Raw genomic sequence first — 21,039 nt, 5'->3', positions numbered from 1 at the left:
GAGTGTATATGAGTGTGTGTGTGAGTGTCTGTGTGTGTGAGTGTGTGTGTGTGCATGTGAGTGTGTGTGTGTGTGTAAGAGTGTGTGTGCGCTTGTGAGTGTATATGAGTGTCTGTGTGTGAGTGTGTGTGTGTGTGTGAGTGAGTGTATGTGTGCATGTATGTGTGTGTGAATGTGTGTGTGTGCATGTGTGTGTGTGAATGTGCGTGTGTGCATGTGAGTGTGTATATGTGAGTGAGTGTGTGTGTGCATGTGAGTCTGTGTATGAGTGTGTGTGCATGTGAGTGTGTGTGAGTGTGTGCATGTGTGAGTGTGTGTGTGAGTGTGAGTGTGTATGTGTGTGAGTGTGAGTGTGTATGTGTGTGAATGTGTGTGTGAGTGTGTGTGTGTGTGTGAGTGTGAGTGTGTGTGTGTGTGTGTCTGTGTGCGGTGGGGGCATCTGGGGGAGACTAGGATCGATCTCAGTAGTGATGCCCTCCATGTTCGAAGAGCTGAGCTGGACTCCCCGTCCAGTCTTGGTCACAAAGAATGTCCACTCGGGGAAAGGATGGAAAGGGGGTTCGGGCCCCTCTGGGACCGTACTCCAGCAGGAGAGGGGGGGGTGGTGGGAGAAATGGGGAATAAACGCTACTTGCAATGAATGGTAAAGAGCTAGAAGTTAGAATGATATTAAAAAAAACACCTCCAGGGTAAAAAAAACATCAATTTAGAGACACTCCCTTGCAACGTTCGATGGCGAGTACTCGGCACCGGCCTTCCCCGTCAGGCTCTGACCTGCTGTCACTGCCCATCATCCCAGTCACTCAAAGTCAGTAAACACTACATGAGAGAGATTGTGTTTTAGACAGGCAATTAGTGCCATCGCCCATAGCTCACCACCTCCCCTCCCCACCTCAGCAGGCCGTGCTGACACTCAGATAGCGGCAGCCCTGGGTGGTAGTCAGGCACACATCTCCTTCATGACTCGCTGTTCCCGAATACATCCTGCGTTTATTTATTTTTACTTTTCTAGTTTCCTCCCTTCCCCTCCCTCCCCGCCCCCCCAACCAACCCCCCCACTAAGGTGCGGGCTGTTGCTGGCACTCGGTTACTCTAAGCACCAAGCCACTAACACCCTCACAGACTGCTGTCCTTCTGCACCGAGAAACTTCTCTCTGTCTCTGCACTTGCCCTTCCCTCGTCCCCTCTCCTTCGACTGACATCAACAACCTGCGTTTATACAGCGCCTTTTATATCAGAACTTAAGAATTAGGAGCAGGTCCGTGGGATCATTTACACCCGCTTGAAGAGGCAGACGGGGCCTCGTTTCGCACTCCATCCAAAAGACGGCACCTCCGGCAGTGCAGCACTCCCTCAGCACTGCACTGGAGTGTCAGCCTAGATTTATGTGCTCAAGTCTCATAGAATGGGGCTTGAACCCTATGTTTTGATTCATAAGAACATATGAATTAGGAGCAGGAGTCAGCCATTCGGCCCCTCAAGCCTGCTCCACCATTCAATAAGATCACAGCTGATCTTCTACCTCAACACTTTCCCGCCCGATCTCCCTATCCCTTGATTCCCTTAATATCCCAAAATCTATCGATCTTGGTCTTGAATATGCTCAACAACTGAGTCTCCACAGCACTCTGGGATAGAGAATTCCAAAGATTCACCACCTTCTGAGTGAAGAAATTTCTCCTCATCTCAGCCCTAAATGGCCGACCCCTTATTCTGAGACTGTGATCCCTGGTTCTAGACTCCCCAGCCAGAGGAAACATCCTCCTTGCATCTACCCTGTCAAGCCTTGTAAAAATGTTGTATACTTCAATGAGATCACCTCATTCTTCTAAACTCTATAGAGAATACAGGCCTAGTCTACTCAATCTCTCCTCATAGGACAATCTCCCATCCCAGGAATCAGCCTGGTAAACCTTCGTTGCACTTCCTCTATGGTAAGTATATCCTTCCTTAGATAAATAATTCCAAGGCATGTCACAGGAGTATAATTAGACAAAAAAAAAAACACCAAGCCAAATAAGGAGATATTCGGACAGCTGGCCAAATGCTCGGTCAAAGAGATAGGTTTTGAGGAGCGTCTTACAGGAGGAGCGAGGTAGAGAGGTTTAGGGAGGGAACTCCAGCGCTTAGGGCCTCGGCAGCTGAAGGCACGGCCACCAATGGTGGGGTGAAAGGAGTGGGGGAAGGCACAAGAGACCAGAGTTGGAGGAGTGCAGAGATCTTGGAGGGGTGTAGGACTAGAGGAGATTGCAGAGATAGGGAGGGGGCGGGGGGCAGCGGGTGAGGTTTGAAAACAAGGATGAAAACTTTAACTCTTACGTTGCCGGACCGAGGTCAGCGAGCACAGGGGGTGATGGGTGAGCGGGACTTGATGTTGCCAATTTTGTGCCAAATTAGGGACATGTTGATCAAGGACTGAAATGAGACTGCACTGACTCACTTCATGTCGGGACCCGAGAGTTGGCAAAGAGGTAAGATCCCTTTAATTCCTTATTTGGATATTAAGGGAATCAAGGGATATGGGGATCGGGCAGGAAAATGGAGTTGAGGTAGAAGATCAGCCATGATCGTATTGAATGGCGGTGCAGGCTCGAGGGGCCGAATGGCCGACTCCTGCTCCTAATTCTTATGCTGTTAGCCCATGAGTTTGTGCCAGTTGGGAAGCCAGGTCCCAGGGAGATACCTGTTGCCCAGGTATGCTGGGTACCAGGTTTAGTGTCAGTGTACATAGGAACAGGAGGAGGACATTCAGACCCTCGAGCCTGTTCTGCCATTCTATTCAATCGTGCCTACTCTGTACCTCAACTCCATTTACCCACCTTTGATCCAGATCGCTTAATACCCTTGTCCAACAAAACTCTATCAATCTCAAATTGAAAGCTTCAATTGACCCCCAGCAGTCACAGCCTTTTGGGGGAGAGTTCCAGATTTCCACTAATCCTTTGTGTGAAGAAATGCTTTCTGACATCACCCCTGAACGGCCCGACTCGAATTTTAAGATTCTTTCCTCTTGTTCTGGACTCCCCCCACCAGAGTAAATTGTTTCTCTCTACCCTGTCAAATCCTTTTAACATGTTAAATACCTTGAACATATTATCCCTCAATCTTCTAAACAATATGCCTAGTTTATGCAACCTGTCCTCATGATTTACCCCTTTAAGTTCTTGTATCATTCTGATGAATCTGCGCTGCCCCCACCTCCAAGGCTAATACATCTTTCCTGAGATGCGATACTCCAGATGTTTATAAGCCGCACTGATCATTAACAGCTTTTGGGATCGAACTGCTCTTCTCTCCGTTTGTAGTGATGTTGTAAAAGCGTTTGTGAAGATACAGTCCTTCTGAACAAGCAAGAGTCTAACCACCACCCCTTGACATTCAACGGCATTACCATCGCCGAATCCCCCATCATCAACATCCTGTGGGGGGGGTCACCATTGACCAGAAACTTAACTAGACCAGCAGGTCAGAGGCTGGGTATTCTGCAGCGAGTGTCTTACCTCCTGACTCCCTGACTCTACAAGGCACAAGTCAGGAGTGTGATGGAACAGTCTCCATTTGCCTGGATGAGCGCATCTCCAACAACACTCAAGAAGCTCAACATCATCCAGGACAAAGCAGCCCGCTTGATTGGCCCCCCATCCACAAGCTTCAACATTCACTCCCTCCACCACCGGCGCACCGTGGCTGCAATGTGCACCATCTACAAGATGCATTGCAGCAACTCACCAAGGCTTCTTCGGCAGCACCTCCCAAACCCACGACCTCTACCACCTAGAAGGACAAGGGCAGCAGGCGCATGGGAACACCATCACCTCCATGTTCCCCTCCAAGTCACACACAATCCTGACTTGGAAATATATTGACTGTTCCTTCCTCGTTGCTGGCTCAAAATCCTGGAACACCCTCCCTAACAGCATGGTGAGAGTTCCTTCACCACACGGACTGCAGTGGTTCAAGAAGGCGGCTCACCAAATCCCATGAATGAATAAAATAAAATATTGATAGGCCTGGACTTTCCAATCGGTGTTACTTTAGCGCTGGGAGTAACTCATTTACTGAAGGAGCTGAGCGCTGGATCAAAATCTACGGGACGAGACACTGCCGAGGCTGACGAGAACTAGGGAGAAGTGGAGGTGATGGGAGGTAACTCTCCCTGAGCCTGGGGTTTTGAAGGCCTGAAGATTGTTGCAGGAAGTTGAAGGCTGAGCGAGATGAGGAATTCCATGGCTTTCAGGTTCGGGGAAAGACCAAGGTCGGGCAAGAGAGAGCGCGAGGAGCCTTGAATGTAACACGGAGGGGACGCAGGAAGGACGGAGAGTTTTGGAGCTCAGGAGGAATAAGAGGGGAAAGTTCAGAGGATCCGTATTTAAGGAAGGATATACTTGCTTTGGAGGCAGTTCAGAGAAGGTTCACTAGGTTGATTCCGGGGATGAGGGGGTTGACTTATGAGGAAAGGTTGAGTAGGTTGGGCCTCTACTCATTGGAATTCAAAATAATGAGAGGTGATCTTATCGAAACGTATAAGATTGTGAGGGAGCTTGACGGGGTGGATGCAGAGAGGATGTTTCCACTGATAGGGGAGACTAGAACTAGAAGGCATAATCTTAGAATAAGGGACCACCCATTTAAAACTGAGATGAGGAGGAATTTCTTTTCTCAAAGAGTTGTAAATCTGTAGAATTCGCTGCCTCGGAGAGCTGTGGAAGCTGGGACATTGATTTAAGACAGAGATAGACAGTTTCTTAACTGATAAGGGATTAAGGGGTTATGGGGAGCGGGCGGGGAAGTGGACCTGAGTCCATGATCGGATCAGCCACGATCGTATTAAATGGCGGAGCAGACTCGAGGGGCCGTATGGCCTACTCCTGCTCCTATTTCTTATGTTCTTATCTCTGATGGCCAGAAAACCCAGAAGGCTTTGATGGAGAGTTGGAGATGAGAGGAATCACTTATCAGAAGACATTCTATTGAGAGGTCAGCCTTTTTCCTACAATCGACGGGCTATTGAAACACAAGCTTTGCTTCGAATAGTCACCCCTCCTTCTTCTCAAGCTCAAACCATGAGTCCAAACGCATTTGCCGCACACGGGATTACAACTGACCCACAGCGACTTACGGGACTTTCCCCGCTACTATTGAATCTGCTTCCACCGCCCATTCAGGCAGCGCATTCCGGATCACAACAACTCGCTGCGTAATAACATTCTCCTCATCTCCCCTCTGTTTTTTTTGCCAATAATCTTAAATCTGTGTGTCCTTTGGGTACTGACAGTGGAAACAATTTCAAAACCTTTCATAATTTTGAAGACCTATATTAACTCTCCCTTCTCTTAACCTTCTCTGCTCTAAGGAGAACAAACCCAGCTTCTCCAGTCTCATTGTATAACTGGTACATCCCTGGTACCATTCTGGTAAATTTCCTCTGCACCCTCTCTCATCATCATCCCTCGGAATCGAGGAAGACTTGCTTCCATTCTAAAAGTGAGTTCTCAGGCGGCTGAACAGTCCAATATGGGAATTACAGTCCCTGTCACAGGTGGTACAGACAGTCGTTGAGTCTGGCGTGGTAGGCGGGGAGTCTGGTTTGCCGCATGCTCCTTCCACTGCCTGCGATTGATTTCTGTATGCTCTCGCCGATGAGACTCGAGGTGCTCAGCGCCCTCCCGGATGCTCTTCCTCCACTTAGGGTGGTCTTTGCACCCTCTCTAAGGCCTTGACGTCCTACCTAATGATTGTTGCCCAGAATTGACCACAATATCCCAGCTAAGACCGCACCGATGATTGCGAGTGGGAAGAGAGTGAAGTGTTTTCCAGTCAGGACTTACAGGAGCCGGAGAGAGCGGAGACCTTGGAATGCAGAGGCAGGGATACATCGTAGGGAATTGTAACTGAGAATCCTGGAAAGTGAGACAGGGGAAGAAGAGAAATAACAATTAGAGGCTGGAAAATAAAACTTGACCTTATTGTCACCTTGTGAGTTGCCCCACACCCCACGTTCTCGTTCCTTCTCCATGTTGCACCCCCCTGCCTTGATGTGTCAGCTGTGGCTCTGTTGGTAGCTACTCTTGCCTCTGAATGAGAGGCGATCTCATTGAAAGGTATAACATTCTGAGGGGGATTGACAGGGTAGATGCTGAGAGGATGTTTCCCCTGGCTGGGGAGTCTAGAACGGAATGGGGCCACAATCTCAGGATAAGGGGTCAGCCATTTAGGACTGAGATGAGGAGAAATTTCTTCACACAGAGGGTTGTGAAGCTTTGGAATTCTCTGTCCCAGAGGGCCGTGGAGGCTCAGTCGTTGAGTATATTCCAGACAGGGATCGATAGATTTTTGGACTCTAGGGGAATCAAGGGATATGATGATAGTGCAGGAAAGTGGAGTTGCGGTAGAAGATCAGCCATGAGCTTATTGAATGGCGGAACAGGCTTGAGAGGCCGTGTGGCCAACTTCTGCTCCAAATTCTTATGTTCTTATGAATCAAATCATGGGGTTCAAGCCCCATTCCGTGAGACTTGAGCACATAATCCCAGGGCAGTGTTGAAGGATTGTCGGAGGTGCACTGTCGGAGGTGCCGTCTTTTGGATGAAACATGAAACCGAGGCCTCGCCTGTCTCTTCAGGTGGGTTTAAAAGATCCCACGGACCTGTTGTGAAGAACAGCTTGTAAGAGTCCCAAATTTGTGGAAAGCCCCCAGTGTTTGGACTCACTGAAAAGGAAATTCGATTTGGGACTATTAAACAGAAAGTTTGGGATCCTAAAATGCATATGGAAGAAATCTACGAGTTTTAACCAAGTTTGGGATTTTAAAAGGCATGTTGGATCTGTGAGGAAAAAGGCTGCAAAACCAGGGGATGGGATCGACCTCTGTAAAACCAGTTTGGATATTGGAGTTAATCAAATTGTCTGGGGGAACTGTTTAACCTCAGTCAGCCTCCAAGAAAACGTTAGCATTTAAACAATCGACCAAGGAAGAAACATTATCCACCCCACCCACAGGAGCCAAATGTCACATACATATTCCAACACCTTTTCAACAGGCATAGAAATATCTGGCTCAGGCCAGATTTCCCGAAGCAAAAGCAGTGCTATCACAATGGACAAGAGCTCATCAACTCAGAAAAGTCTATCAACGCCAAATTAAAACACTGAATCAAGTTTCAGTTAGCTAGGCAGCAAAACTTAAACAAAAGAAACATTAGATTTGGCGCGAAGATTAAACAGCCTCTTAGAGTATAACTAAGTGCCTACCGTACCAAGAGGACTATTTCTATTCTGAGAAAAACTCTATTCTGACCAAGCACTTCAGAACAACAAGATCGAGAACGCACGGCGAGAAAACACAGGAAGAAATATCGCGACATCGGAGAAAAGAATTCGCCCCAACTGGCTTTCAATACGCAGCAGAGGTCTTCTACCATGTCCGGGGTACAGCAAGGCAAACCGGCTATAACCAAAGAACCCTGAAACCGCGAAACAGCACTTGCTGTCAAAGGAAAGGAACTGGTGACCATGAATCCCTGGAGCCCTAGTTAGAGAGTGAGTGGGAGGTGGGAGGTATTTCTGTTGTGTTTATTACCTGTAATAGTGATAGGGGATTCTATTGTAAGGGGAATAGATAGACGTTTCTGCGGCCGCAACCGAGACTCCAGGATGGGATGTTGCCTCCCTGGTGCAAGGGTCAAGGATGTCTCAGAGCGGGTGCAGGAAATTTTGAAGGGGGAGGGTAAACAGCCAATTGTCGTGGTGCATATAGGTACCAACGATATAGGTAAAAAACGGAATGAGGTCCTACAAGACGAATTTAGGGAGCTAGGAGCTAAATTAAAAAGTAGGACCTCAAAAGTAGTAATCTCAGGATTACTACCAATGCCACGTGCTAGTCAGAGTAGGAATCACAGGATAGCTCAGATGAATACGTGGCTTGAGGAGTGGTGCAGAAGGGAGGGATTCAAATTCCTGGGACATTGGAACCGGTTCTGGGGGAGGTGGGACCAGTACAAACCAGACGGTCTGCACCTGGGCAGGATTGGAACCAATGTCCTAGGGGGAGTGTTTGCTAGTGCTGTTGGGGAGGAGTAAAACTAATATGGCAGGGGGATGGAAACCTATTCATGGAGACAGAGGGAAGTAGAATGGGGGCAGAAGCAAGAGATAGAAAGAAGAAAAGTAAAAGTGGAGGGCAGAGAAACCCAAGGCAAAAAGCAAAAAGGGCCACATTACAGCAAAATCCTAAAGGGGCAAAGGGTGTTAAAAAGATAAGCCTGAAGGCTCTGTGCCTCAATGTGAGGATTATTCGGAATAAGGTGGACGAATTAACTGCGCAGATAGCAGTTAATGGATATGATGTAATTGGCATCACGGAGACATGGCTCCAGGGTGACCAAGGCTGGGAACTCAACATCCAGGGGTATTCAACATTTAGGAAGGATAGACAGAAAGGAAAAGGAGGTGGGGTGGCGTTGTTGGTTAAAGAGGAAATTAATGCAATAGTAAGGAGGGACATTAGCTTGAATGATGTGGAATCTGTATGGGTGGAGCTACAGAATACCAAAGGGCAGAAAACGCTAGTGGGAGTTGTGTACAGACCACCAAACAGTAGTAATGAGGATGGGGACAGCATCAAACAAGATATCATGGGCGACTTTAATCTACATATTGACTGGGCTAACCAAACTGGTAGCAATGCGGTGGAGGAGGATTTCCTGGAGTGTATTAGGGATGGTTTTCTAGACCAATATGTCGAGGAACTAACTAGAGGGCTGGCCATCTGAGACTGGGTGATATGTAATGAGAAAGGACTAATTAACAATCTTGTTGTGCGAGGCCCCTTGGGGAAGAGTGACCATAATATGGTAGAATTCTTTATTAAGATGGACAGTGACACAGTTAACTCAGAGACTAGGATCCTGAACTTTGGGAAAGGTAACTTCGATGGTATGAGACGTGAATTGGCTAGAATAGACTGGCGAGTGATACTTAAAGGGTGGATAGGCGATGGCAAACATTTAAAGATCACATGGATGAACTTCAACAATTGTACATCCCTGTCTGGAGTAAAAATAAAATGGGGAAGGTGGCTCAACCATGGCTAACAAGGGAAATTAAGGATAGTGTTAAATCCAAGGAAGAGGCATATAAATTGGCCAGAAAAAGCAGCAAACCTGAGGACTGGGAGAATTTTGTAATACAGCAGAGGAGGACAAAGGTTTTAATTAGGAGGGGGAAAATAGAGTATGAGAGGAAACTTGCTGGGAACATAAAAACTGACTGTAAAAGCTTCGACAGATATGTGAAGAGAAAAAGATTAGTGAAAACAAACGTAGGTCCCTTGCAGTCAGATTCAGGTGAATTTATAATGAGGATCAAAAAAATGCCGGACCAGTTAAACAAATACTTTGATTAAGTTTTCACGAAGGAAGACACAAATAACCTTCTGGAAATACTAGGGGACCGAGGGTCTAGTGAGAAGGAGGAACTGAAGGATATCCTTATAAAGCGGGAAATTGTGTAGGGGAAATTGATGGGATTAAAGGCCGATAAATCCCCGGGGCCTGATAGTCTGTATCCTAGAGTACTTAACCAAGTGGCCATAGAAATAGTGGATGCATTGGTGATCATTTTCCAACAGTCTAGCGACTCTGGATCAGTTCCTATGGACTGGAGGGTAGCTAATATAACACTACTGTTTAAAAAAGGAGGGAGAGAGAAAACGGGTAATTATAGACCGGTTACCCTGACATCGGTAGTGGGGAAAATGTTGGAATCAATTATTAAAGATGAAATAGCAGCGTATTTGGAAAGCAGTGACAGGATCGGTCCAAGTCAGCATGGATTTATGAAAGGGAAATCATGCTTAACAAATCTTCTAGAATGTTTTGAGGATGTAACTAGTAGAGTGGACAAGGGAGAACCAGTGGATGTGGTGTATTTGGACTTTCAAAAGGCTTTTGACAAGATCCCACACAAGAGATTGGTGTGCAAAATCAACGCACATGGTATTGGGGATAATGTACTGACGTGGATAGAGAACTGGTTGGCAGACAGGAATCAGAGAGTCGGGATAAACGGGTCCTTTTCAGAATGGCAGGCAGTGACTAGTGGAGTACCGCAGGGCTCAGTGCTGGGACCCCAGCTCTTTACATTATACATTAATGATTTAGATGAAGGAATTGAGTGTAATATCTCCAAGTTTGCAGATGACACTAAACTGGGTGGCGGTGTGAGCTGTGAGGAGGACGCTAAAAGGCTGCAGGGTGACTTGGACAGGTTAGGTGAGTGGGCAAATGCATGGCAGATGCAGTATAATGTGGATAAATGTGAGATTATCCACTTTGGGGGCAAATATACGAAGGCAGAATATTATCTGAATGGCGGCAGATTAGGAAAAGGGGAGGTACAACGAGATCTGGGTGTCATGGTTCATCAGTCACTGAAAGTTGGCATGCAGGTACAGCAGGCGGTGAAGAAGGCAAATGGTATGTTGGCCTTCATAGCAAGGGGATTTGAGTATAGGAGCAGGGAGGTCTTACTGCAGTTGTACAGGGCCTTGGTGAGGCCTCATCTGGAATATTGTGTTCAGTTTTGGTCTCCTAATCTGAGGAAGGATGTTCTTGAGGGAGTGCAGCGAAGGTTCACCAGACTGATTCCTGGGATGGCGGGACTGACATATGAGGAGAGACTGGATTAACTGGGCCTTTATACACTGGAGTTTAGAAGGATGAGAGGGAATCTCAGAGAAACTTACAAGATTCTGACGGGACTGGACAGGTTAGATGCGGGAAGAATGTTCCCGATGATGAGGAAGTCCAGAACCAGGGAACACAGTCTTCGGATAAGTGGTCGGCCATTTAGGACTGAGATGAGGAGAAACTTTTCACTCAGAGTTGTGAACCTGTGGAATTCCCTGCCGCAGAGAGTTGTTGATGCCAGTTCATTGGGTATATTCAAGAGTGAGTTAGATATGGCCCTTACGGCTAAAGGGATCAAGCGGTTATGGAGAGAAAGCAGGAAAGTGGTACTGAGGGAATGACCAGCCATGATCTTATTGAATGGTGGTGCAGGCTCGAAAGGCCGAATGGTCTATTCCTACACCTATTTTCTATGTTTCTAATAAAGTATTCACCATTGTTTAGAACCTTTTTGTAAGATTTTACAGTTTTATTGGAGTGTATTTGTGTTATTTGCTTTCTTGAATAAAATTCATACCTTCTTTGTACAAAACAGTTGTCTGTTGCACTTTATCACACACTGATTAATAAATCCAAGCTCGAGAACCAGAGAGTGGGAGCGACTCGCAACCGCTCTGATCAGGAAGGCAAGCTGACAGACCCACCACCGCCTACAGAGCAGGGGGAATTCTTGACGTGGGAGCCTTGCAAGTGAGTTAGAAGTGACAGTATATACAGCAATCTACCCAACAGCTACAACCAAATTTGGTGCCCTGGTTTAACATAACAGCTACTTCCTCCACATCTATAATACATATCTTCCAGTGTGTTTGGTAGGAAGGGGGAGGAGAGTAGACCAGGTGCCCCTAAACAGAGTGAGGAAGGGGTAAAATCGCGTTATTGGGTCGACTAGGCTCGTATTCACTAGAGTTTCGAAGAATGAGAGGGGATCTCATTGAAACGTATAAAATTCTGACTGGGTTGGACAAACTGGATGTGGGGAGGATGTTTCCCCCTGGCTAGGAAGCCTAGAACAAGGGGTCACAGTCTCAGGATACGGGGTAGCAAATTTAGGACCGAGATGAGGAGAAATATTTTCACTCAGAGGGTGGTGAACCTGTGGAATTCTCTGCCACAGAAGGCTGTGGAGGCTGTCACTGAATATATTTAAGAGGGAGATAGATAGATTTCTAGACACAAAAGACATTAAGGGGTATGGGGAAAAAGTGTGAATATGTGTTGAGATAGAGGATCAGCCATGATCATATTGAATGGCGGTACAGACTCGAAGGGCTGAATGGCCTACTACTGCTCCTATTTTCTATGTTCCTATGTTATTTTAAAGTTCTAGCCATGGCTCAGTGACAACTCTCTTGCCTCTGAGTCAGAAGGTCGTGGGTTCAAGTCCCACTCCAGAAACTTGAACACCTAATCTAGGCTGATGCTCCCAGTGCAGTGCTGAGGGAGCGGGATAGCTCTTTGTCGGCAAGCATGGGCTGAGTGGCCACCTCCTGTGCCGTAAATTTCTGTGATTCTATGAGAGCAGGGAGGTCATGTGATGCAACTCCAGGATATGTCCAATCAGAGTGGATGGCCCAGGATCGGGGGCACTTGATTATCCAAGGCAGTGGGGTCTACAAGCTACTTACAGTGTGGTCAGCTGACTCATGTTGATGAAAGACGTGTTGGTCAGGGAGCTGATCCGGTTATTGCTCATGTCCCTGATGAAGGAAGAATGCAATGGTTAAAATTGCCAGGTTTTTTTCTCTGTTTCTACAATGTGGGTGTCACCGGTAAAGGCCGGCATTTAGTGCCCATCAATAATTGCCCTTCAGAAGGTGGTGGTGAGCCGCCTTCTTGAACCATAGAGGGCAGTTAAGAGGCAACCACATTGCTGTGGGTCTGGTACCACATATAGGCCCAGACCGGGTAAGGACGGCAGATTTCCTTCCCTACACTACAACAGTGACTACTCTCAAAAAAGTACTTAATTGGCTGTGTGGCGCTTTGAGACGTCTGGTGGTCATGAAAGGCACTATATAAATCCAAGTCTTTCTATCTTTTTAAAGGACATTAGTGAACCAGATGGGTTTTTAATGATAATCCGGTAGTTTCATGGTCACCATTACTGACACTTGCTTTTTAATCCCAGATTTATTTAATTAACTGAATTTAAATTCCCCCAGCTGTCGTGGTGGGATTTGAACTCAGGTCTTTGGATCATTAGTCCAGGCTTCGAGGGATTATTACTCCCATAACATAAGCACTGTACTACCGTGTCCCGTTGAAACGATGGCAGGGGTGAGATTGGATCTGGTCATGCTGGGTTTCCAGGTGACTTCCCTCGCTCTCTCGCCTCGCACCCTTGAGTTGCGCTACACCTGTCAGGACCTCAGATCACCCCTACATGCTGTTTCTGGCCGCTAACAAGGCCCAGACCTCACCCCCTGCTCCCACGCAGGAAAGAAAGACTGTGCAGAGATCTGAGTGCCTCTGGACGGAGATAGAGGACGTTGAAGCAGGAATGTCCCCCTTCACCTCATTGCTCTGGGGACCGGACCTATTCCAGGGGAGCAGAGGGCAGATGCAATGGGACCACCCCCCCCCCCACCACCTTTTCCCACTCTGCAACTCCTGCGAACCCAGCATTTTCCAAGACCCCTGTGATGGGGGAGACATTGGCTCCAAGATGGGTCATCGCGAATCAACTGGGCTTTTCCCACTCCTCGATTGGCTGCTCAGAGCTGTTCTTGGAAGTGCAATGCCTCCAACGCCCCCCCCACCCCACCCCCACACCCACCCCTCCCTCCCTCTGTCGCCAGGATACCTACACCAGCTGCAGATGTTTGTAGGTGTAGAGTACGGTGGGAACAACACTGAACTGGTTGCCATCCAGGTACCTGGAAGATAAAGGAACAATGTAGTGCTGGCGGAATTTCATCAACGGGTTTATGTTCACTCACCAAAGTGTCATTTTCACCCATTGGTTGACCCAAACGGCCATTCGCTGCTGAAACCCTCATTCTCGCCTTTGATGCCTCCAGTCTCGACTATTCCAATGCATTCCTGGCTGGCCTCCAATCTTCCACCCTCCATAAACTTCAGCTCATCCAAAAACTGCTGCCCCGGGTCCTAACTTGCACTAAGTTCCGCTCACCCATCACCCCCTGTGCTCGCTGACCTACATTGGCTCCCGGTCCAGCAATGCCTCGATTTAAAAATTCTCATCCACGTATTCAAATCCCTCTATAGCCCTCGCCCCTCCCTATCTCGGTAACCTCCTCCAGCCCCACAACCCTCTGAGATCTCTGCGCTCATGCAATTCTGGCTTCTTGCGCATCCCCAATTTTCATCACCCCATCATTGGCGGCCGTGCCTTCAGCCGCCTGGGCCCCAAGCTCTGGAATTCCCTCTCTAAACCTCTCCGTATCTCTCTCTCTCCTCCTTTAAGACGCTCCTTAAAACTGACCTCTTTGACCAAGCTTTTGGTCACCAGTCCTAATATCTCCCAATGTGGTTCAGTGTCAATTAATTTCTGATTATGCACCTTGGGACGTTTTGCCACATTATAGGTGCTACATAAATACAAGTTGTTGTTGTTGAATGCTTGGGTGAGCAATGGGTACGGGGAGATCAGGAATATCCACAGTAAGTCCAGGACTTTCAAACGCCCACCACCCTCTAAAGCAGCGGGTAATAGGGACAGATTAACCACCTTTGGGGGGGGAGGGTGGGGAGGGGAGAGTTGGGAGTGTTCTCCAGTAGGAGAATCGCTCTAGTTATGAGCAACATCATCATAAATATACTCAAAAGGAACATGTGTGTCATATTAATAGTGACCAGAGCAATTTGTCTTCACATTCCTGTTCCGCTCTCTATTCTCTCTCCCTTTCTCTCTCGTCAGCCATGGCTCAGTGGGCAGCACACTCGCCTCTGAGTCAGAAGGTTGTGGGTTCAAGTCCCACTCCAGAGACTAGAGACCATAATCCAGGCTGACACTCCCAGTGCAGTGCTGAGGGAGCGCTGCATTTTCGGAGGTGCCGTCTTTCAGATGAGACGTTAAACCGAGGTCCCGTCTGCCCTCTCAGGTGGATGTAAAAGATCCCTTGGCACTATTTCGAAGAAGCGCAGGGGAATTCTCCCCGGTGTCCTGAGCCAATATTTATCCCTCAATCAACATAACAAAAACAGATGATCTGGTCATTATCACATTACTGTTTGTGGGAGCTTGCTGTGTGCAAATTGGCTGCCGCGTTTCCTACATTACAACAGTGACTGCACTTTAAAAAGTACTTCATTGGCTGTAAAGCGCTTTGGGACATCCGGTGGTCGTGAAAAAGGCGCTATAGAAATACAAGTCTTTCTTCTTCTTTCTACCTCAACCCTCCAGAGTGACCCCACAAACATTGGCGATTATGTTCAGCCTGATTACTGCAGCAAATGCAACTGAGAGAGCACACCCACGGATCCCAGCCACGGCAGCAGGCGAGAATCCAGTTCTCACAGCAGCTTCTGATCAATCCCTCTCTCACTCACAGTTCGGTCACGTTCTTCGGGATGCCCTTCGGCAGAGATTTCAGATGCTTGTTGCTGCAGCGGATGACCGTCTCCAGGCAGGTGCACTCCGCAGGGCACTGGGGGCGTGGAACACAGCTGCTCTCCTCATAACCTGCAGCAGGAAATACAGCGTCACGTCACTGATATTTACACTGTGTCTAACCCCGTGCTGTACCTGCCCTGGGAGTGTTTGCTAGGACAGTGTAGAGGGAGCTTTACTCTGTATCTAACCCCGTGCTGTATTTGCCCTGGGAGTGTTTGATGGGACAGTGTAGAGGGAGCTTTACTCTGTATCTAACCCCGTGCTGTATTTGCCCTGGGAGTGTTTGATGGGACAGTGTAGAGGGAGCTTTACTCTGTATCTAACCCATGCTGTATCTGCCCTGGGAGTGTTTGATGGGACAGTGTAGAGGGAGCTTTACTCTGTTTCTAACCCGTGCTGTACCTGCCCTGGGAGTGTTTGATGGTGACTTATGCTTCTATTCCATAGTTGTAATACCCATCATTTGAATGAGTACAAAAGTTCACAAAATAACAGCGCGCAACTTTATTTTACCAACCATGAAACTGGCGATTGTTGCTGCGTTACCTTCGTCACAGCGGAAGTCCTGGTGAGCGACGTCCTGCAGCGGGATCTCCCGCAGGAAGTCCGGCTTCTGGCACCGTGGGTTTCCACTGACTATCTTCCTCTTCCTCAGCCACTCTCCCAGCCAGGCTAGTTGGCAGTTGCAGTTGAAGGAGTTTGCCAGAAGGTTGCTGCAATCAGAGTGACAGGGCACAACATTTAATCTGTGAAAGGGCAACTTTCTGATTACACAGCACTGAAGAGGAGTGATTGATTAGGAATCTGTGTATGTTCGCACACGCCTGCTTGTACATGTGCGTCACATGTTTATGTACGCCTGTGTGCATGTGTATGTGTGTGTACGCCTGTGTGCATGTGCGTGTACGCCTGTGTGCATGTGCGCGTGTGTGTGTATGTGTATGCACATATGCATGTGCGTGTGTGTGCATGTGTATGTACGTATGTATCGCAACCTAGGGTCGTATTTGACCCTGAAATGAGCTTCCGGCCACATATCCGCAGCATAACTAAGGCCGCCTATTTCTACCTCCATAACATCGCCCGTCTCCGCCCGTGCCTCAGCTCATCTGCTGCTGAAGCCCTCATCCATGCCTTTATTACCTCCAGACTTGACTATTCCAACGCACTCCTGGCTGGCATCCCACATTCTACCCTACGTAAACTAGAGTTGATCCAAAACTCAGCTGCCCGTGTTCGCACCAAGTCCCACTCACCCATCACCCCTCGTGCTTGCTGATCTACATTGGCTCCTGGTTAAGCAACGCCTCGATTTCAAAATTCTTATCCTTATTTTCAAATCCCTCCATAGCCTCGCCCCTCCCTATCTGTAATCTCCACCACCACAGCCACCGCCCCCCCCCCCCCAACCCCGCGATGTCTGCGCTCCTCTAATTCTGCACTCTTGAGCATCCCTAATTATAATTGCACAACCATCGATGGCCGTGCCTTCAGCTGCCTAGGCCCCAAGCTCTGGAACTCCCTCCCTAAACCTCTCCGTCTCTCTACCTCTATTTCCTCCTTTAAGACGCTCCTTAAAACCTACCTCTCTGACCAAGCTTTTGGTCATCTGCCATCAAATTTATTTGTGGTCGTATAACACTCCTGTGAAGCGCCTTGGGACGTTTTACTATGTTAAAGGCGCTATATATTTTCTTTCTTTCTATATAAATATAAGTTGTTGTTGTATGCATGTTGCGCATGTGTATGTACGCATTTATGCATGCATGCGTTTATGTATGTGTGCGTGTGTGCGTGTGTTAGCATTTGTGTGTACATGCGCGTCCTTGCAAACACACTTGTGCTTGTGTGTGTGTGTACACGTTCAAATAAACCTTAGGACAAGAAAGCTTGGGTTCAGTAAAGGCAACCTGTCTTCACTGTCCTATGTGACAGAGGTTCGGCAAATGTTTGGCGCGGAGGGAGATCGTGGCGGAGGTAGGGCGAGTGTTTTTGTGACAGAGGAGCGGTGAGGGAGCGTGGCGGAGGTGCGGCAAATGTTTGTGGCGGAGGAGCGGCGAGAGATCGTGGCGGAAGTGCGGTGAATGAGGGTACGTGGCCCAGAAGAGCCGAGGACCCAGGGGCAGCACGGGCCAGCCCATACTGCGATATGTGTGCCCACTAGGTCCGTGCAGCAGAGCAGGTCTCCAGTCGTCCTGGTTAACCTTTGCCACTGGATAAAGGCCTAGCTTTGTCAAGCCCGTGTGGTAGCTGATGTGCAACGGTCACCACACGTTAAGAAAATCCACGCAAAGTCATCTTCCACCCCCTCAACTGGAGTTCATGACTGGAATATCGGATCCTTCATTGAAACATCTGTGAACTCTCATGGAAGCAAGTCATCCTCGTTAGAGAGACCGCCTATGATGATGACACGTGTGTGTGCATGTTGTATCAGTCAGTCAGTGATGTAATCTTCACAGGTGAATCACAGAAGCATTGAAATCATGGCACTGAAACAGTCCATCCCTTACGTCAGCTCTTCAAAATGAAGCTGTTGACTAAATCTCATTTCCCTGCCTCTGCACCGTATCCTTTTACACTCTTCCTTTTCAAATACTTATCCATTTCCATTTTTAATGCTGTTACAGCTTCAGTAGCCACTTGTGGGAGAGCATTCCCACAATGACCCTCAGTGTGGGAAAAAACCTCTAGTGCTGATCCTGAGCTAATTTCATTCTGAGTTCAAACAAGTTTTCACTATTTACTCTCTCAAACTTTTCATCATTTTTGAAAACTTTTTTAAAGATTGTTTTCACTCTTTGTTGTTCCGGGGTAAAACTCAAATTTTCTTGCTACTAAAACCTCTCATTCCTATAGTTCTGGCCAATCTTCACTGTCTCTTTTCTTAGGAGCATTAGAATTGGGAGCAGGAGTTGGCTATACGACCCCTCGAGCCTGCTCCAACATTCAATAAGATCATGGCTGATCTTCGACCTCAACTCCACTTTCCTGTCTGATCTCACTATCCCTTGATTCCCCTAGAGTCTAAAAATCTATCTATCTCAGCCTTGAATATACTCAGAGACTCAGCATGCATAGCCCTCTGGGGCAGAGAATTCAAAAGATTCACCAGCCTCTGAGTGAAGAAATTTTTCCTCTTCTCAGTCCTAAATGGCCGACCTCTTATCCTGAGACTGTGACCCCCTGGTTCTAGATTCTCCAGCCAGGGGAAACAGCCTCTCAGCATCTACCCTGTCAATCCCCCTCTGAAGCTTACATGTTTCAATGAGATCGCCTCTCATTCTTCTAAACTCCAGAGAGTATAGGCCCATTCTACTCAATCTCTTATCATAGGAAAGCCCTCTCATCCCAAGAATCAATCTAGTGAACCATGGGTTTAATATCCTTCCTGTTACTCTACTTTAGAAGGCTGTGGAGGCCAAGTCACTGAATTTATTTAAGATAGATTTCTAGACACAAAAGGCATCAAGGGGTATGGGGAAAAAGCGGGAATATGGTGTTGAGATAGAGAATCAGCCATGATCATATTGAATGGCGGTGCAGGCTCGAAGGGCCGAATGGCCTACTACTGCTCCTATTTTCTATGTCAATGAGATGCCCAGAGTTGCACAGATGTGGCTCTAACCAATATCTTATATAAATTCATCATCACTGGAATAAGCCAGGATCAATAGTTTCAGATACATCAGGGCAGAAGGTCAGGGTGTGGAGGGTAGAAGTAGGGCAGGTGCCCGGTGTACTTCCAGGTCAGATAGATACAGAAAAAGCGCCAGCTGGCCTGGCCCAACAATGTGTGCACGTATGCATGTGTGTCTGTGCACGTGTGTGCGCGTGCATGTAAATGTGCATGTATGTGTCTGTGCATGTTTGTGTGTACAGCACATGCATGTGGAGTAGTTGAGGCGAGTAGCATAGATGCATTTAAGGGGAAGTTGGATAAACACATGAGGGAGAAGGGAATAGAAGGATGTGCTGGCAGCACCTCTCAAACCCCGACCTCCACCACCCAGAAGGACAAGGGCAGCAGGCTCGTGGGAACACCACCACCTCCAAGTTCCGCTCCGAGTCACACATCATCCTGACATAGAAATATATCGGCCGTTCCTTCATCGTCTCCAGGTCAAAATCCTGGAACTCCCTCCCTAACAGCACTGTGGGAGCACCTTCACCACACAGACTGCAGCGGTTCAAGAAGGCAGCTCACCACCACCTTCTCAAGGGCAATAAATGCTGGCCTTGCCACCCAGGAACAAATTTTTTTTTTAAAAGAAGGGTGGGGAGGAGGCTCATGTGGAGCAGAAACACTGGCACGGACCAGTTGCATCGAATGGCCTGTTTCTGTGCTGTTTCAGTCTGTGCAATACGTGCCTTCTGGTGTCCAGGGTTGCTGTGTGGACGGAGAGGGAATGTGAATAGCCACTTGGACTGGTGCGAGCGGTGACATTGCGAGCCGGGATTCTTGATTTATTTATTTTGGACAACTCCGGAGGCCTCAGCCCAACGCGGCAACCACTCGTGGCAGGCCGTTGGAAACGGCTGGGCTCCCCCGCTGACACTCCCGGGCAGGCCCGACCGCTCACTAGGCCGCTTTTCCCGCCTGGAGTTCTAACGTTGTTCGATTCATTTGACCCGAGGAGCACAAAATCCTCCGGTGGAGAGGGAAAGTATTTCTATTTATGAAAAGTGCTGTCTTATCGACGGACGCACCCGAGAGTACATTCACAGGTTGGTAGAGCTGATGATCCCACGCTCCTGATCTTTGGGCACCCTGTACGGAGGGGAGCGGGCAGGTCGGAGGGCCGCCTCGTAGGATTGCTCCTGGGCATGGCCAAGGTGGCCATTAACCAGTCCAGGCAGCAGGTGGTCGAGAGGGTCGTTCAGCCCGATTGCCTGCCTCTCTTCCGTGGTTACATCCGAGCCAGGGTATCCCTGGAGATGAGCACGCGGTGTCCACCGGTACACTCGCAGCCTTCCGCGAGAGGTGGGCACCGGAGGGATTGGAGTGCATCATCACCCCCAGCAACCAAATTTTAATTTGATTTAAGTTTACAGTAAAAAGTTAATTTGTTTAAATTGTCGGTTTTAGTGCCCCTTTAATAAGGGCGCACTTGATTATTGTTTCAACTGAAATAGTTGTAGAGCTGTTGAGGAGTGCATCATTACAGCACGGAACAGGATTTTAATTTGATTTGTTAATGTTCCCTTAAAGTTTATTTGTGGGTTCGAGTGCCCTTACCAAAAGGGGGCACTTGGCTTAAAGTTATAACTTAAAATAGTTGCAGAGCTGTTGAGTTGGGAGTGGCTTAACCAGTCACATGATGTTCACAAGACTCAATAAAACCCAAGCCAGTTGGGTTCGAGCGATCTACGATGAGGCAGGTGGTTGTGAGCCTGGTGGATGAACTGGTAATATGTAGTGTGATTGTTAAACCTTTTGTTGATAAACAAACTAGTTCAAACCAGGACTGATTCCTGGGATGGCAGGACCGTCGTAAGAGGAGAGATTGGGTCGACTAGGCCTGTATTCACAAGAGTTTAGAAGAATGAGAGGGGATCTCATTGAAACGTATAAAATTCTGATTGGGTTGGATAGACTGGATGCGGGGAGGATGTTTCCCTGGCTGGGAAGAACAAGGGGTCACAGTACCACAGAAGGCTGTGGAGGCCAAGTCACTGAATATATTTAAACATAGAAACATAAGAAACATAGAAAATAGGTGCAGGAGTAGGCCATTTGGCCCTTCTAGCCTGCACCGCCATTCAATG

The 21,039-nt window shown here is 47.9% G+C and overlaps 2 protein-coding genes across 2 annotated transcripts in view; one reads left to right on the top strand and one right to left on the bottom strand.

The window, feature by feature from the left end:
• LOC139260184 (slit homolog 1 protein-like) overlaps nucleotides 1-21,039 on the bottom strand; it is a 369,573-nt gene that overhangs the window by 58,534 nt on the left and 290,000 nt on the right. The window contains exons 20-24 of the mRNA XM_070876446.1: nucleotides 15,817-15,983; nucleotides 15,207-15,339; nucleotides 13,502-13,570; nucleotides 12,320-12,391; nucleotides 5,829-5,900 (exon numbers count right to left, since the gene is read on the bottom strand). Coding sequence (XP_070732547.1) covers nucleotides 5,829-5,900; nucleotides 12,320-12,391; nucleotides 13,502-13,570; nucleotides 15,207-15,339; nucleotides 15,817-15,983 — 513 coding nt within the window. The remainder of the gene's footprint in view (nucleotides 1-5,828; nucleotides 5,901-12,319; nucleotides 12,392-13,501; nucleotides 13,571-15,206; nucleotides 15,340-15,816; nucleotides 15,984-21,039) is intronic.
• The window catches only part of LOC139260176 (uncharacterized), a 412,192-nt gene that overhangs the window by 175,522 nt on the left and 215,631 nt on the right, over nucleotides 1-21,039 (top strand). The gene's annotated exons all lie outside the window — the stretch shown is intronic.

Source organism: Pristiophorus japonicus, chromosome 3, assembly GCF_044704955.1.
Source record: "Pristiophorus japonicus isolate sPriJap1 chromosome 3, sPriJap1.hap1, whole genome shotgun sequence".
Taxonomy (NCBI): Eukaryota; Metazoa; Chordata; class Chondrichthyes; family Pristiophoridae; genus Pristiophorus; species Pristiophorus japonicus.
The sequence above is the reverse complement of the archived record's forward strand: the minus strand, read 5'-3'. Positions and strand labels throughout refer to the sequence as shown.